Source organism: Tyto alba, unplaced genomic scaffold, assembly GCF_018691265.1.
Source record: "Tyto alba isolate M040663 unplaced genomic scaffold, T.alba_DEE_v4.0 Super-Scaffold_11, whole genome shotgun sequence".
Classification (NCBI taxonomy): domain Eukaryota; kingdom Metazoa; phylum Chordata; class Aves; order Strigiformes; family Tytonidae; genus Tyto; species Tyto alba.
In genome coordinates, this window is record NW_024881273.1 from 5,952,765 (window position 1) to 5,970,577 (window position 17,813).

The 17,813-nt window shown below is 63.4% G+C and overlaps 1 protein-coding gene across 1 annotated transcript; it reads left to right on the forward strand.

Annotated features, from left to right (window-relative positions):
• The first annotated feature begins 628 nt into the window (after positions 1-628).
• FIBCD1 (fibrinogen C domain containing 1) lies at positions 629-17,539 on the forward strand. Its single transcript, XM_042786975.1, has 7 exons — positions 629-736; positions 5,802-6,278; positions 7,286-7,445; positions 8,226-8,362; positions 13,850-13,946; positions 14,292-14,471; positions 14,793-17,539. Exons 1-7 carry the CDS (start codon positions 665-667, stop codon positions 15,050-15,052), a joined length of 1,383 nt encoding a protein of 460 aa, XP_042642909.1. The 5' UTR covers positions 629-664; the 3' UTR covers positions 15,053-17,539.
• Positions 17,540-17,813: the final 274 nt, after the last annotated feature.

The following is a 17,813-nucleotide window of genomic DNA, read 5'->3' on the forward strand; positions in this document are numbered from 1 at the left end:
GGGGACAGATGCCAGTGCCCCCCGCCCCCACTCTGCCCAGCACCCTGCCCACCGGTGGGACTGAGCCCCATCGGCATGGGGTGCTGTACTGAGGACCGTAGCTTTGGAAAGGGGGGTACGTGGGTCCCCGGAGCACCTGCCCCCGACCCCCTTTAACACCCCTGGACCTGCTGGCACCAACCCCTGCCTTACCTGCTGCCGCTCCTCCAGCTGTGCTGCCACATCTGGGCAGCTGCGGGGCTGCCGACCCCCGAGGCAGAAGTGGAAGCGGGGGGAGGTGACTCGGATCCCAAATTGCTCCGGAGCCGCCGGGGTGACCGGGGGGGGGGGGGGGGGGGGCGCAGGGCAGAGCTTGGGGGGGGGGGGGGGGGGATCGGGGAGAATCCCCGGGGCATCGCCGGGCTGGGGGAGCCCCGGGGGGGGAGCGGGGCGGGCGGGAAGGGAAGATCCACCCCCGTGTCCGTGCCCGTGTCCTCCCTCCCTCCTCTTCCTCCCTCCCTCCTTCCCTCCTCCTCCTCCTCCTCCGCCGCCGCCGCCGCCGCCCGTCCTCCCGCCGCGGCCAGCCGGGGAGCGCGGGCGGGCCGGGGGCTGCGCTGCCGGGAAGGGGGTCCGGGGGGGTGGGGGGGGGTGCGCCTGGGCACTCGGGCTGGAAGTTGGCGGCGCGATGGGGAAGGAGCGCTGGAAAACCATGGGAGGAGCCTCGCAACTTGAGGACGGGCAGCAGGAGAAATCGCAGGTAACGGGGCGGGGGGGGGGGGGGGGGGGGGGGGGGGAAGGGGCCAGCCCCGGGGGTCCCACCGACACCCCCTCCCAGTTCCTCCCAGCGAGCTTTTCTCCCGGTGCAGCCCAGTGGGGTGAGCGGTCCCCGCTGTGCAGACACCTCCCCCCCGCCTCCATTCCCCCACCCCGGGCTGCCCCCCCCTTCGCCCCCTCCTCGAATTCTTGAGTTTATTTATTTGCAGCCAGCGACCTCTCAGCCTCCAGCGCCGTGGTCAGGCAGCGAGCGATGCTCCGGGGCTGCCACACGCCTCTGATGAGCCGCTGCACATTTTAAACTACTGAAATAACCCTTGAAAAGGGATTTGGCATCTCAGCTCCCTGATACAGCCGGGATCACTCCTGTTGGTTCAGGGGCTCCCAGCAGCCTGGTCAGGAGCTCCCCGCCAACACCCCCCCACCCCAAAAAAAAAAAAAAAAAACCAAACATACACCCCTCGTTTTTTGGGGGGAGAGGCCGGTGTTGCGGAGAAGCGGTGGCAGAGCCTGCAGCGACGTGCGGGGGGATCTGGCACGTGCCGGAGCCCGTTTGCACAACCCACCCCACGTGTGCCAGCTCCCCCGGCCCAGCGCGCGGGCAGCGGCCATCGGCCTGGCCTCTGGTCGCCCAGGGCCAGGGAGCAGGTAGGGAAGCGGAGGCATGGCTGGGTGGCCGGGGGGCACGTGGGTGCCCTCTGGGTGCAGGCAGGGCGGGAAGGAGTAAGGGGGCAAGCGTGCCCGGGAAGATCTGAGGGAAAGCGAGTCTCCGACGGAACCTGGGAGTCAAGGGAAGGAGCCAAGAGCTGGAGGTCCCTGCCCACCCTCAGCACCCCGGCACTGGGTGAGGATGGGGGGGAGCAGCCGTGAGACACGCTCACCCCCAGGTCTGCCACTTCCCTGTCCCCCTTCTGCCCGCAGCGATGCAGGAAAGGGACTTCTGCCTGATTTATCCCTTCTGCACACCTTTCGCTTGAGCACTCTTCCCCCTTCCCCCCCCCCCCCGCCCTGGTCAGCCCATTCATGCTGAATGGATTCCTCACCTCGCTGGAGAGGGGCTACCCACCCCGAGAAGCACAGGATGCCCCAGACACCCCCCCCCCTAGAGAGAAACCTTGTTCTCCTGTCCCTTTCCCAGCAGAGCTGCCTCCCTGGCACGCAGCCCCTCCACTCAGGGGTCTGAGCGGTGCTGTCCAGCTGGAGCCATTATCCACCCAGCTTTGTGCCCCCCCCCACGGGCCCAAGGATGAGCTGGGCAGGATGGATCCAGCCCCACCACCCGTACAGGACTGGACAGCACAGCCCGGAGCTGGTGGTTCACGCAGGAGGTTGCAAAGGAGGCACAGAGTGTGCTGTGCAGCCGGTGCTGGGCTCCCAGCTCCCGTAAGCTCCGGTGGAAACCTGTCCCAGCCCGCCTGCGTGCTCACCCATGGAGCCGGCTCCGGTGCGCTCGCCAGCCCTCTCCTCTCCTCTCCCCGAGCTGCAAAAAAAGCTGTGCCGAGGGAGCGGCAGCGGGCAGGCTTTGGATAACGGAGGAGAGCAGGTAACGGGAGCGGGATTCGGCTCGTCTGCCTCCGTTCATCGGCGGGGAGTGAGCGAAGTGCGGCGTGAAGCTCCGGGAGGGCGCGGGGAGCAGCGGGGTGCAGGTGTGTGTGGGGGGGTGGTGGCTGGGGTACAGCCCCTGCCCCAGGGCGAGCAGAGACAGGGGCTGCAGCCCCTGCGCAAAGCTGAGCAGCAGCGGAGCTGGACAGGCAGGGAGGTTGGAGAGGGACAGGGGCAGCGCAGGGAGAGTGGCTGGGATGCAAAATGAGCTGCTCGAGCAGATCTGGGGTGAGCAATGGCTTGGGCGGGTGGTGGCGGGGGGGGCAAGGGACTGGCCTCTGCTGTCCTGGGGCAGCTTCAGAGCTGGGGGGACCCCAGCAGTAAGGTGGGGCTACCTGGACTGAAGTTTGCCCCAGCAGCTGAACCTGGGTGATGCAAAACACAGCGTCCACCTGCCTCAGAAGCACGACCAGGGTCCTGGTTTGTACTGAGGGCACGGCTCGGGGTGGGGGGGAGCACCCAGGGCTGTCTGCGGTCGCTGGCCACCACCCCACAGCACAGAGCTCGCCTGGCGAGCCGGCAAAGAGCAGTGGCTTTGGCAGGATCACAGGGCACCTCCTCCTCAAAGAGCATCTCCCCCAGCAGAGCTCAGCCTCTCCTGCCACCCCTCTCCATCCACGCTCCCCCGGGGACCAGCCCGTCTCTAGCTCTGCTCCAACTGCCCCGGGGACAAGCCAGCTCATGTCCTCCCTCCCCACAGGTTGCGTGTGCCAGAGCTGCCCTGTCCCTTGCCCAGCACAGCCACTCGCCTGTCCGGCGGGCTGAGGAGGCTGGGGGGACACTTGGTGGGGGGGGATAATGGACACGGGGGCTGCAGGGACCCACACAGCCCCAGGGTGCAGGGCTCATGCAGTGTGGCTGGGGCACCGAGGACCCGGTCCCCGTGGGGCATAGTGGCCAAGCATAGAGATACAGCCTGAGCCAGCACAGGGCACAGAATGCCTGGCTCAGCTTTGCCCCGGCAAGGCAACAGTGCCTCGGTTCCTGCCTGAGGCTCCCTCCCGAGCTCCAGCCCCAGCTCCAGAGCAGGTTTGCAAATGAATCTCCCCTCGTCCCGCGCACCTCCCAGCCTCGCAGCTTCTGCTGTCCTTAGGAAGGAGTGATCTGGAGGCATGAGGACATCCAACCTGATGGATGTCCCCAGGAGGACACCAATAACCGGAGCAGGGGGATGTCCTACAGCTGCCTGAAAGCATTGGCAAGAAGATCCCAAGGCCCACGTAAGGGACAGCAGAAACCCCTGGAGTCACGAGGGCCGTGGCCATGGTGGGGCAGGAGCTTGTGGCAGAGGCGTCTGCAGGGCCCCGTGCCAGGAGCTGGGCATGCAGCTGCAGTTCTTCTGTGCTGGGGGGGACCCGCACCCCCAGTTTGGGGCGTTGCTGGTGCCGCTGGCTGAGCGTTCCCTCCTCTCCCCACTGCAGGTTGCCAGGTAACACAACCTGCCAGCAAAATGCCGTGGGACCCGTAAAGCTGCCACCACCCGGGATCTTGCGGTCGCAAGCAGAGGGGGGTCACTTGCGAAAGGTTCCGGCCCCCAGTTCCCCGTGCTGATGGGAGGGCAGCGATGCTGGGGCTCGACAGCTGGAAAACAGCTGGATGCAGCTCCTGGGCAGAGCTGTAGGATTTTGGTGTGTTAAAGCCCGGGTGGGATTTGCGTGGCTGTGGGAAGCGGAGTGTCACCTGTGCACGGCGCTGCTCCTGAAACCCTTAATGCTCAGGCGGGTCCCTCGGTGGTCACAGCCCATCCGCGTGTCCCAGCGGGCACGGTGCCGCCTGGGGACATCGGTGTGGTGGGGAGCAGCCGCGTGTGGGGCGGGAGGGCGCAGAGCCGGGCAGCTGATAGCTGGGACAGCCACGGGGACATGGTCCCTGCTCACCGTGCAGATCCCAAACCATCCGATGGTGGCCTCTGGCCAGCAGCCGTCCCTCTTTTCGCTTCGGCGTTTGCAGGGTGCTGAGGGGCCCGGTCGAGCCCAGGTCCCGGGTGTCCACGCGAGGATGTCAGCGACGGGCAACCCCCACCTCCATCTGCCACCATCCTGCTGCTCCCGGGTGTCCCCCGTGCCTCCAAGCCAGGAGTTCATGTCTACAAACACAGGGCAAACTCCCCTGACCCTCTGCTTGCCAAAAACTCCCCTTTTTGCCTTCGACATCTCTTTTTAATGCACACTGAGGGGCTGCCTCATTACAGAGGTCCCGGCAGGGTGGCTTCCCTTTTAGCCCAGCGCTGTTTGCACCTCCAACCTCACTCTGTGGGCTAAGGAAAAAGCTCGGAGCATCCCCCCATGGCTGATGGGGTATCCATGGCCCCCCAGACCCTGGCCAGCCAGCCTCGCCGCAGCTGGGGTCACCTTAATGCAAATGGTTGCGGGAGTGGGAATGAAATGAAGGGTGCTTGAAGGAAGGTGTCACTCCAGATAGATGTGCACAGGAGGGGACAGGGCCTGGGAAATCTTTGCAGATGCAGCAATTTTCCCCTCGTTTCTGGGGAAAGTAGTCTTTGTCTCTCCGAATCTGCAGTTTTCTGGCAGCCCTGCAATTCCTTGTGACAGCCGTGACCGGGGTCAGGGGAAAATCACAGCCTCTGTCCTGCAGGTGTAATGAGAAGGGGAGGTGATGGCGGGGGGGGGGGGGGTGCTGATGAGACCGGGTGGCAGCTCGCTCCCTCTGCACTGACAGTGCCGGCACTTCACGCTTTGCAAGGAGAAAAGGCTCTTGGTGTGCACGGAGCAGCTCCCATGGGCTGAGCCGACGGGTCCCTGCAGCAGCGGAGCTGCTGAGGGGAGCTTGGGGTGGTTGGAGACCTTTCCCGCAGCGACTGCCCCTCTCCAGGAGGCTCCGGGACAGGTTCGAGGGCTTTGGGAGCAGCTCTGATCCCCTCTGGCAGGCAGCGAGGGTGCAAGGGGGACGGGGCCCTGCAATGTTCAGGGCAATGTAGCCCCAGCATCGACCCACAGCCTCCCCTTGCTGCTGGGGACAGCCCCTGCCTTCCCTCACCTCCTTGCTCTCCCCACAGTCCCCACTCTGAGGAATACAGGGGTGTTTTACGTTTTTCTTCCCAAATTCATGCCCAGGGCAGCAGGGAGTCCCACACTCACCTCTCGGAGAGCCAGGGCTGCTCCAGCTGAGTATCGCCACCTTAAATAAAACATGCCAGCGAGAGCAGGCAGCCGCCGCGCGTTCGCTCTCTTTATTATTTCATACCTCTGGCTCCCAGGCGGGTTTAGCTGCTTTGCTCGCTGAGCGCTCACCCGTGGCCTCCGCGTCCCTGGCAGAACCACAGGGCTCCCTGGGGTCCCCACGTCCCCTCCTCAGCCACCACCCCCATGTCCAACATCACCTCCCTCGTTTGCTAGAACTCTCACATCCCCTCAGGGTTTGAACCCACCTCTCGGGTGAAGGGGAGCGGGCTGGGGTCCCAATGGTGCCCGTCTCTCTGTCCGCAGAGGATGAGCTGCGGGTACATCCTGTGCACCGTCCTGCTCTCGGTGGCCGTCCTCCTGGCGGTGACGGTCACGGGGGCCATCCTCTTCATGAACCACTACCACACGCCCGTCACCGAGTCGCCCCCCGTCATCAGCACCAACCCTGAGGAAGCCAACGCGCTCGTCACCATCGAGAAAGCCGACAGCTCCCGCATCAACATCTTCATCGACCCCAACTGCCCCGACGCGGCGGGCACCTTCGGGCGCCTGGAGGGGCTGCAGACCTCCCTGCTGCGCGCCGTCACCGACCACGACGCCGAGGCCAAGGCCACCAAGAGCCAGCAGAAAGCCCTGCTGGTCACGGTGGCGGATGAGGTGGCCAAGCTGCTGACCCACGCCGTGCAGCTGCGCGCCGACTGCGACGGCCTCAAGAAGGGGCACAGCGCCATGGGGCAGGAGCTCAGCGCCTTGCAGGGAGAGCAGGGCAGGCTCATCCAGGTGAGCTGGGGCTGGGAGCGTGGCACGGTGCTCCTTGGGGACAGCCCCCAGCCCTGTTCCCGTGGCCCCAGGGGCATGGCTGCTTGCAGCCCCTGCCCGCCCAGGGGAGACCTCCAGCAGAAGGAGCTGAGGCTCAAAGTGGGTGCTTGGGAATTGCAAGTTAGGAAGCACAACTTCAGCTCCAGCTCAGCAGCTGCCTGCGTCTCACTGCCAAACCGTCCCGGTACCAGTGAGCTGGGTGTGCAGCCTCCCACGTTACAAGTCTCCCAGGTCCGGGTCTAGTCTGGGGGCTCCGAGAGAGCCCAGCACAGCACAGGACCATCCCAAGGGCGATTCATGCAGCCATCAGCTCCCCCTTATTTACAGTCCCCAGAATTTCCCAGTCAATGAGCCGTGTTGAAACGTTTGCCTGGGTATGCCGGGGTTCTGCCAGACGTTGCAGCAAGACCCAGGGCACGGCTGGCTGCTCAGCTCTCAGCCCATCCCTCCTGGTGTTCATCTCCCTCCGGATGGAGCTGCTCGATCCCTGCTGTTTTGCTTCGCTCCCCATCCTGCTGCTCTGCCACAGCCACCCCATGTCACTTGCCTGGCCTGGGTCGCCTCGAGGGACGATGGAGACCCAGCAGCTGTCTCAGGACGTGGCTGTTCCTGCTGCCTGCACGATCCTGTCCCTTGCCCAGAGATGCTCTCTATCCCAAGGGGGTGGCGGCACCAGTGCACCCAAGTTTGGGGATTTCTTTGCTCTGGTGGAAATAGGCGCTATCTTCACCTTGACCCTGGGCCAAAAAGCACTGGAAATGCCATATGGGATCTGCTGTGGCTTTTATGTCCCCACCTGGTCCCCACCAGCCCATAGCCTGGCAGGGAGCGTTGCTGCCCGCAGGCACTTGGGGAACCGTGGGAGTGGGGAAGAGCATCCTCATGGCAAGGTGGTCAAGGGGCTGGGGTGTGGGAGGGTTTCATTTAACCACAATTCCTTGTTCCCCTTTCTTGTCCCCTGCCCACAGCTGCTCTCGGAGAGCCAGACCAACATGGCTCGGCTGGTGAGCTCCGTCAGCGACGTCCTGGACACGCTGCAGAAGGAACGTGGTGGTGCCCGGCCCCGGCTCAAGGCCGACCTGCAGCGAGCGCCGGCCAGGGGAGCGCGGCCCCGGGGCTGCTCCAACGGTGAGACAGCGTCCCCGTCGGTCCCCAAGGAGAGGGATGCACTTGGGGCTGCTCTCGGCAGGTTTCTGCCTAAGAAGAAGGGAGAAAACCACCCGAGATGGGGGAAACCAGCCTGGAGAAGGGATTTAATACAGCAAGGGGGCTGGCAAGGAGATGGGGGAGGTGGAGCAGGAGGGAGATGGAAAGGTGTGTCCTAGAAGGGGTGTTTCTCACTGTGCGGCCCCCAAGTTGTCTGTAAACCAGCCAGCACAAAAATCGCTTTGCACCCCGGCAGACCCACCCGTTCCCCACGCAGGCGTAGCTGGGGCAAAAGCAGAGCAAGAAGGGCCCGCTCGCCTTCGCTGGGGTGCAGAGAGCAGCGCTGCGTGGGACTCAGAATAAACAGTCACATTCATCATCATTGGGTCAAGATGAAGCTGAGTAAGAGTGTCCCGGGGCTGCGAGCACATGGCCACACTCTGCCTGTAGCCGCCTCTAGGCAGTGGCTCCCTCCTCCCCAGCTGGGTCCCAGCCTGCCCTTGCTGTCACCCGGGGACATGGGGTCGGTCCCTGCCAGCTGCCGGGGGCGGGAGGGGGGTCCCTGTGGTGGCTGCATCCCCCCTGGGCACCGCTCGCCCTGAGCGTCGGAAGAGAAAAGAGGGAAAGAGCAAGGAAGCACCAAGCCGCCAACTAGAGCTGGCAGCAAGGTTGAGAGCCTGAAAGAAATGACAAGACGTTCAATTAGTTCATTAATTAACCAGCTTCCCTCTCGTCCCACCCCATTCAAATGCCACGCTGCAGGCTCCCGGCCCCGAGACTGCTTTGACATCTACGCGAGCGGACAGCAAGAGGATGGGATTTACTCCATCTTCCCCACACACTATCCCTCCGGCTTCCAGGTCTACTGCGACATGACGACCGACGGGGGTGGCTGGACGGTGAGCTGCTGCCATACTGGGTGCCACTGGGTGATGCCACTGCTGGTCACGGGCTGTCCCCGTGCTGGGATGCCGGGGGTGGGAGATGTCACTCTCGGCGCTTGGATGTGTCGTTGGGGTGGGGGGGATGAATGCTAACGGGGTCTGGCTGTGCACAGGGTGCCCGGTCCTGTGGGGAAATAAGCAGCAGCTTTGTCTTGCCCAGTGTTACCGGCCTGAGCCCTGGACAGGACGCTGGTGGCTCTGCCCCGGGCTTGGGAAGTTTGGCTGGAGGCTGTTTCGGGCAGGGAGTTGGATGCCACGGCCGGAGTTTTTCCTTCTCAGCAGGGCTGGCGCCCAGCCAGGGCACGGCGTGGCCGCGTTTGTGCCACGGGGTGGAATGGCTGTGCTTAGCCCTATCCTCGTGGTCCCGGTGAGCTGGTGCTGGGGCTCGGGATGAACCCCAAACCCAGCACGTTTCACCTCATCTAACGCAGGGGTGCCCGGGGCACCTCCAGTGCCGCGCTGATTCACTCGCTCCTCGGCTGCCCTGTCCGATTCGCTTTGCTGTGGCGGCTCCGTAATCACAGTAACGGGGACAGGGAGCAGGGGGGGACGGGGGGACGCGGCGCTGGCAGCCCCAAGCCTGGAGACACACACACACACACACCCCCAGGCTCCTTGCCTCAGGGACCCCTTGGGTGCAGGCAGCCCCTACCCAGGAGGGCATCGCTCGGGGTGCTGGCAGGGCGTCGAGGGGGCCCCAGGGAGGTGGCGGGGGGCTCACCAGGAGGGGTGGTCATGCAGCCTCTCCCCCCAGGACACGCTGGGTGGGCTGAGCCAGCCAGCACCCCTCCAGCTGGGCGCTCTAGGAAACAAATCCCCACGATCTGATTCCCCTAAGCAGCTTTGAGCAGTGCCAGGAGGGAGCTTAGCCCCCCTGCCCTCGGGGGGCTGATGAGCCTTTGGCCTCAGTCTGCCCAGAGCCCACTCTGGGCGGGAGTGATCCATCATGCACAGGCTGGTACCAGCAGCTCCAGTGGGGAAACTGAGGCACATCCCAGCACGAGGGACCCCAGCTCCTGGGGGGCTCACAGAGGGAAAAGAGGGAACCCCCACTGGCTCCCCAGGGTGAGGAGGGTCCTTGCAAACCCCGCGCACAGTCTCCACCAGCCTCAGCCGTGCTCAAGCGCTGCCTGAAGAGCAGCCCGAGGTGATTAGAGAGACACTCAGAGGCTTATTTAAAGCTGCTGCAGCTGAGAGGGCTCCGGTGGGGCTGGGGAGGGGGCAAAGTAAATGGTTTTACACCCAGCAGCATGGTGGGATCTGGCAGCGGGGCTGGCACGGCGCTGCCTCGGCCGGGGCAGGGGAACCAAACTGGGGGCCGAATCCCAGTGTCGCGGAGATGGCCGCATCCAGAGCGGGGCTGAGGGTGCTCGCCCCAGGCTCCCATTTCTCAGGGATGCTTTGCAGCAGAGGCTCCCAAACATACCTCCATTCCCTTGGGGTGCAGGAGGTGTCTCAGCCGTCTCCCGTGGGGTTGGGAATGTGTGTGTGTGGGGTCCTTGGGGCACTGGCTCACCCAGGCTCCAGGTAAGCCATGGCACGGCTGGGCACCATGGTACAGAGCCTGAGAAATTTCCCTCCCCTCCTCCTCCTCCTCCTCTGGAGCGATTACTCCTGACATTTGGGCTTATTTGCATGTGGGTGGGTGGGTGGAAACGACGGCAGCAGCTGAATCAATTTCGACTCGGGAGCTTGGGAGCTGCTGAGCTAAGCCTTAGCCTGCATGGACGGCTTAGAGCCCGCGGGGAGCGGGGCAGGGGGAGCCGTCCCGATGCCCCCTCAGGGAGAAATCCAGCTGGCGTCGCCCACTGGGTGCTGCTCAGCACCTTCCTTTCCCCATGGCGTGATATGCAGTGCCACCCTGTCCCCTCACCAGAGGCAGGGTCCCTGGTTGTTCCCCATTCCCTTCAACGGGAAGGCTGAGCGAGGCACAACGCCTCTCCTGCTCCCCGCGATGGCCGCATCCAGCCCGGGGCTGCAGAAGTCCCCCACGCTGTGCAAGCGATTGCAGCTCTGGGGTTGTTTGCTGCCTGTTTTGCACAATCAAATAACAGAAACCTGGCAGAAAGGGCAGCCACCATCGGCATCCAGGCAAGGCAGGGTGACACGAAGGTGAAGAAATGTGGGAGGGAAGAGCTGGGGAGCCCCCAGCAAATCCTCCCAGTCCGTTTTGTCCCCCTTTTGGTCCTGCCCACCGGCAGCGGGGCCACGGTCTCAGCTGGCTGGGGCGTGGGTCCGGGTCGGTGCCCACCGGTGCCCGTGGGAGCATCCATGTCCTGCACTCAGCACCAACTTCAGTTGCAGCGATTCCCCAAATTGACCCGAGCCTCACTGCAGCACGAGGCTGCAGCTGTGTAATTACCCAGCCTGACCCCGAGTCCCCCCTTTGACACTCACCCCTGGCACTTTATTAAAGTAATAATGGGGTGACAGAAGGCAGGGGAGGCTCAGCATCCTGGGAGGCCTGAAAAAGTTGCCTCTTCATGTGCTGTTTTTGCAAATGCTCCATCACTGCCCAGCTGGGGCAGAGCCCCCCGGGATCAGCATCTCAGCCCCATAAGCAATGGTGCTGCGATGATTCCAGCTGCCTCAGCATCATTTTCCATGTACAGCGTGTATTGGGAAGTGGTGGGAAAGCCAAAGGATGCAGGAGAAAAGGCTGTGCCAGCAGGACGAGGGCTGTGGTGATGATAAGTGACAGCTTCCAGCTCCACAGGCACCTGCAGGGATGGCTTTGCCCAGCCCGCTCATCACTCGCCGGAGGGCTCCCGGAGCGGGCCGGGGGGGTTGAGCCGACACTGATGCATTTACATATGAGCTGGGGTAAGCCGAAGGCAGCGGGTGAAATGAGCCTGGGGAAACACACGCTGGTTCCAAAAGATGTGATTTCTGTGTAGCCATGAATGGGATTAGACAGTTCCGCTGGCAGGGACAGGCAGGAGTAGCCGGGTCCCCGGGACGGGCAGCGCTGCTGGCTGTGGCGTTCGCAGGCTGTCACAGGGGACCGGCTCTTGGGATGCTCCGAGTTTGCCTTCTCCGTGTCTGAACCCGAAGACGGTCTCCCCGCTGTGAGCTGGGGCTGCAGGGGCCGTGCCACGGCTGCCGAAATCCTGACCGGGAGCTCAACCGCTGCGGTGGCAGAAACGTGATGGCCAACCCTCGCCCCAGGCTGCGGATGTGGTGGGGTTTCGAGCCTGATGAGGGTTTGGTGGGGGCTGGCATCAGGGGGTTGAGGGGAGAAGGAGCGGAGCCCTCCCTCACCGCCAACGCCATGGCAGGCACAGGCTGGCACTCCTGCTTTTCTCTTTTTTTAACCCGTTTTTCTGGGTTAGTGCCTTTGCAGGAGCCTGTCCCTGCCCCGTGAGCTCAGCGTGACCGGGGGAGGCAGAGAGCGGGGGAGATAAATATTTCAGCCTTGCCTTAAAAGAAGGGAAGGAAATCCTTTTTGCTTAAGAGGGTGTGATGCATATTTGATGAGAAGGAAAAGAGCAGAGAGGCAGGGCTGGGAGTGCGCGGTGAGCCTGCAGGTCACTGGTATTACAGCATCCCAGTGCCCGCAGCATCCCAGCGTGGGGTGGGGGGGCGAGGAGGAGGGTCCCACATCCCCACCTGCATGCGGGAGAGGCAGGTGCACGCGTGAAGTGCAAGAAGGGACCGTGCACAAGAGATGATGAGGATGGAGCGGGAGACCCAGGAGGACACAGGACCTCCGGCACCCACCAGCCCTCCCAACCCAGTTTCCAGCCCCTTGGGGCTGAGCCCGACAGGCAGTGGGGCACCGAGGGCTGCTCTGGTGCCCGAGGTGGTTGCCCAGCCGTGCCAAGGTTCAGCTGATGGAGACGTGCCCCACACGCTTCCCTGGGCACCTCTCAGGCCATTGGCCTATTTAAAACCGTGGGTCAAAGCCGATTAGAGGGGAGCATCGGCGCTGCCTCCGCCGCCTTCCCTGCGCAGCAGCACCGGAGCCGACATTGGCTGGGGAAAATCAGCTTCGGGCCCCCGTCCAGCCTCACCATCCATCCCCCTTTCCCAGCAAGCCCAAAGAAAGCCCCTTTAAATGGGCTTAACCGCAGCTTCTCAAGTGCTCAATGCAGGGATAAAAATTACGGCGCTAATTCTAGAAGGTAAGTACAGCAGGATCAGAGCCATGCCATGCCAAGGAGCGCGCCAGAGCCTGCACTGGGCACCCACAGCCCTGAAGATGCCTGTCTGGTGAAGGAGAAACCAGCGTGAAGCTCACAAGCTGGGTCTCCTCCACATGCTGGGATGAAAGCCCTGACGTGCAGTGGGGTGGGGGCAACCGGGGGGAGGCTGGGAAGAAGCATCCCCACCGTGGGGCGAGGCACGGCGGCTTCCCAGCCGGCGGGGGGGCTCGGTGGCATTGCCCGAGCAATTGGGGTACTGGAATTGGGGTGAATGGGCTCAGCGGCACAGCCCAGCCCCGAAAACAGGGTGCTCTGGCCCCTTGGCTGCCGGCGCACGGGGCGGCTGTTCCTAAATCACCGAGCGCCCCGTCCCCCCCCCCCCCCCGCCACGGGAGGGTGGCGCTTGGTGGCAACTGGGCAGACTGGCTCAGCCAAGTTTAATGCAATTAATCCAGGGCTGGAGGCTTAATTAAGTTCAAATGATCGGACACAGAGCAGTATTTTCTGGATTGTTGTCAATAAATCAAACCCAAAACTACGGATAAAAGGGGATGAAACACACAGGGCACGACATGCCGATGGGCAGATGGGAGAGGAAAAGGGAAAGGCTCTGAGGAGAAAAGCTGTGCTGAGCCCCAGCAATCTGGCCGGGTTTCTGGGGGCTCTGGCAGGGTCAGGGAAGTGGGTGCCCCACAGTTAATTTCTCTGGGCTGACTAACGAGGCCATCACAGGAACAATGCCTGATAATGGGGCGGCTGCCTGGGAGAGAGCAGGGACTCGGGGAGGGGAAAATCAGCTGCTTGGTTTTACACAGTTCCGAGCATCCCACTGTTTGCAGGATGGCTTGGAATGACCAGGGCAGCACCTCGAGTCATGCCGTCTGTCTGTCCACCCGCCCACCTGTCCATACCTCTGCTCCCACATGCAACGGGCTGTTTCAAGCCGGGGGCAGGGTGCCCACTCCTCCCGGGTACACCAGCCACCTCCCCGCAGGAGCACAATGTGCGTTTCCCAAGCTCTGATTCCATTTCCAGGTGGAGGAGCTGGTGAAAGATTTTATCTGACCCGGCTCACCCATCCCTGGGAGCCGGCAGATAATGATCCAGCATTTCCCTGGGGACCTGCTCACCAACATCCCTGTCTAATTACTGAGTTGAAAGGGTTTAATTTGCGCCCATGTCTAATAGGGCGGCAGTGGGTAGGGGCAGGCAGCACGGGGGGGAGGAGGGGGGCAGCTCGGGGTGTGCAGGCTCGGAGCAGCCCCCCCCCCGACTGACACCCTGCGTGTCTCTCCAGGTGTTTCAGCGGCGGGAGGACGGCTCCGTGAACTTTTTCCGCGGCTGGGAAGCCTACCGGGACGGCTTCGGGAAGCTGACAGGAGAGCACTGGTTAGGTGCGTGGGGCTGGCAGTGCTCGCTACCGGGCAGGCTGGCAAAGCCTGGGACCCCCCCAGCCCCCCCTGGGGAGGTGTGGGGTTTCCTTAGCAAAGGAAGGGACACAAAGACCCCCCTGGCCAGCACTCGCGCCTTAGGAATGACGGCTTGGGCAGGCGAGGAGGGGACCGTGTGGCTGCACAGGGGCAGGGAAGCGATGGGGCTGTTTGCCCACAAACTGCCCTAGGCCGTGTGGCAATACCAGAGCGAGGGCTGGAGGGTGGGAACCCCTCCCCAGGGACCCCCACCCCCGGCCACCCCGTCCCTGCCGGGGTCCCCGCACTCACCCCCTCCCTCCGCCGCAGGGCTGAAGCGGATCCACGTGCTGACGGTGCAGGGCAGCTACGAGCTCCGCATCGACCTGGAGGACTTCGACAACGGCACCGCCTTCGCCCACTACGGCAGCTTCGGCGTGGGGCTCTTCTCCGTCGACCCCGAGGAGGACGGGTACCCTGTCTCCGTCGCCGACTACTCGGGGACGGCAGGTAGGGCGGTGGGGCGGGGGGTGCCCACGGGGCTGGGGGAGCCCACGGCCACCAAACCCCCTTGTTGGGGTGTTAGTGGTCTCCTCTGGTGCTGGCGGCAGTGCCGGCTGCGCCCCTGCAGCCTGGAGCTGGAGGCAGGAGAGGGGCCGGGGTTGGGTGTTTGTCGGGTGGGTGACCCCAAGTGCTCTGTATATCACCAAAGGAGCCCCATTGGGGTGCCCCGGGGGAGCCCCCCCGGGGTGGGAGACAGCCCGAGGGCAGGGTGAGGGGCAGGAAGGGCCCATCACGGCTCCTTTCACCCCCCCCCCCCCCCGGCGGCAGGCGACTCCTTCCTGAAGCACAACGGGATGAAGTTCACCACCAAGGACCTGGACAACGACCACTCGGAGAACAACTGCGCAGCTTTCTACCACGGCGCTTGGTGGTACCGCAACTGCCACACCTCCAACCTCAACGGGCAGTACCTCAAGGGCCACCACAGCTCCTACGCTGATGGCATCGAGTGGTCCTCCTGGACCGGCTGGCAGTACTCCCTCAAGTTCACCGAGATGAAGATCCGGCCTGTCCGAGAGGAGAATTAGCTGGATGGCATGAGCACCCCCTCCACATCCTGTGCCCAGCCCCCCGCTCTTCCCCACCACCCCCCAGCTGCCATCCTCCTCATCCTCCCCGAGGGCTGGCCTATCTTTGAGGGGCCCCTGAGGAGCACTTGCCCCTGGCGAGGGTGACTTTAGCTCCTGGGCACCCATGGACGTCACTGGACCTTCGCTTCCTACTGCCGTGGCTCCCCTGCAGCCAAAACAGGTCTCCTGGCCAGAGCGTGACCCACGGCTGGTGCTTATGGCTGCGGCAGAGAGGGCAGCAGAATGAGGGGATTTGGGGAGCCCAGTGGGGTCCAGCAAGGAGGAGAAGGGACTGCCTGGAGAGAGGGAGGGAGGCAGGGATGCAGCAGCCCGGGCAGGCTGAGCACCTTCGCTCACCTCTGCTTTGGGCACAGACACCCAGCAGCAGCCTGGCCAAGCTGTCAAGGGACTGGGGGACACTTGCTGTGGGACCCGCCCCCCCCGAGCTTTGCAGAGCCCCTGGGACAGGGATGGGGCTGCTGCTCCACGGTTCTGGCTCACCCCGTGGTGCTCCTGGGGATGGGGAGGGCTCGGCTGGTTGCAGCCCATGCAGACCCCTGACCTTGCAAGCAATTCCTTCTCCGGTCTGCAGAAATCTCGCCTCTCCCCCTGCAAGAGCAATGCAGCTGGAAAGAGACAACTATAAAATCATTTATCCCCGTTGTCCCTGTCCTGGCTCCTGGAGCCTCCCGGGAGGTTGAGACACCCCAAAGCAAGCCGACGCGGTGCTGCAAAAACACCCCCCCCCCAGAACTGAGCACGGTACGGAGCTGTTTTGGCAACGCTGGGGAAAGGGGGAGCACAGCAAGGAGGAGGAGGAGGTGAGGAAGGCTCGCTTCCTGGTACAGCTCTGCCTGCATTTCCCATCTCCTCCCTCCCAAACAGACCCACTCAGATTCACATCGGACTTTTCCCAAAATCCTGGGCTTTGGACAGCACACCCGCGTGCCCCCAAGCGAGCGCCCTCCGCTCGCTCCCAGCCTGGGGACCCGCATGCATCTTCACTTGGGATGAGCTGCACTCTGGCTCGACACCTGCAGATATTCAAAGCCTTTCATTTCTTCAAATCCCATTAAGGTTTTGCAAAAAGAAGCCCCGAGTGGGGCTTAGCATCTGCAGGGCCCAGATAACTGGGCAGCAGGCGATGCCTCGTGCCAGCCGAACGAAGGACGAGCTGCCACCGGGGCGTGGGGCTGACCTCTCCCTGTAGCTCCCTTGAAGGACTCAAATGAGGGATTTTGTCCAAAAAAAAACCCAAACCGAGCCCGAGTGGGATGTGTAGAAACAGGGAGGGGGACAGCCTGGACGCTGCCACCCTTTATATGATTTTCTGCCTGTGCTACAGCAGCAGTGGGGAGCAGAGTCCCCGCGCCAGGCCCTGGCCCCAAGAAACACCGTTGGATAGACAGACTGCCCAAGGAGGGGAGGAAAGCTCCTGCCATCCCCGTTTCCAGGAGGCTTAAGGCATGGGGAGATCAAAGGCTCATCTTGCTGGCTGTGGCAGATTTTACTTCCCTGTGTGCTTCTCCTTTTTTTAAGCCTGCCCCACCTTGGACCCTGTGCAGGATGCGCCCTTTTGTGTGCTGGGTGAGTCCCTGTCCGTCTGTCCTGCTGGGGAAGCGAGGACAAAAAACGCATCAGGAATCACCGCAGCTTTCCCCACTGCCAGAGACATTCCTCAGAGCCCTCGGGTGAGGATGGGCTCCGAGCACAGGCACCAGCTCTACCAGCTCCATCCCTGCCCAGAGCAGCTGGCCAGGCTGCATTTTTCAAGTGATGGGATTTAGGGGAGCTCGGCGGTGGCATTTCCCAGCCAGCACAAGAACAGGAGCCCCTGGCAGCTCCCGAGGGGCTTTCAGTGTCCCACCAAACCCCTCTGGAAAGGGTCCCATGCAGGCAGGGAGCACGACGCCTGTCTTTACTTTTTGTTCATTTATTTCAGTGGATTAGCTGTGGCTGAGTTTTCTAGCACTCACCTCCAGGACAAGAAGGCACATGGAGCCACATGCCCCAGGCGGGAAGGCTCGTCCCCTCCCTGGATCCCTTCACTGGTGTTTTTCCCGTGCTGGGGAGGGGACACTTGTCAGTAGCACACCCTTGTGTAACTGCCCGTGTCACCCAGGACTCCCTAATGACTTGGTTTTGGCATGCGTGAGAGGTATTTAATCCATGCCGAGATGCAGGATTTCCCAGGATTATTCCCGAGAGCGCACGCATCTCTCCGTGGCCCCAGATTAGGCTCAACCCGTCCGTGGTGACACCTCTGGAGAGGGGTGGGAAGGGACGGCTGGGGGGGTCCGGGACCTGGCCACGTACCTTCCCGGCGAAGCCCTGGGCTGGGTCGTGCTGTGTAGCAGTGCCGTGAAGTCTAGGTCGTGTGTGAGTGGTGTCCAACGCTGTACATGTGGACTTTCTAAACTCCTTAATAAAAGGAACTTCATCGTTGGCTGGCGTGCGGGTGGCCGTGCCCACGGCGCGGCGCGGGGACGTCGCCAGAGGAACCTGCCGTGGTGAGGGCAAAGGGAGCGGCACCGGATTGCCGCAGCTCGGGGCACGGCGTCCCCGGGGAACCGGCCCGTCACAGGCTCAGCCCGCTCCGACCACTCTGCAAAGCTACTGGGGAGGGCTGGGGGAGGCCCGGCGGGACAGGGACGGGGCAGCGGAGGCTCCCCGGGGCTCCAGCCCAAACCCAGGCACCGTCCTGGGGCTGGGACAGGGG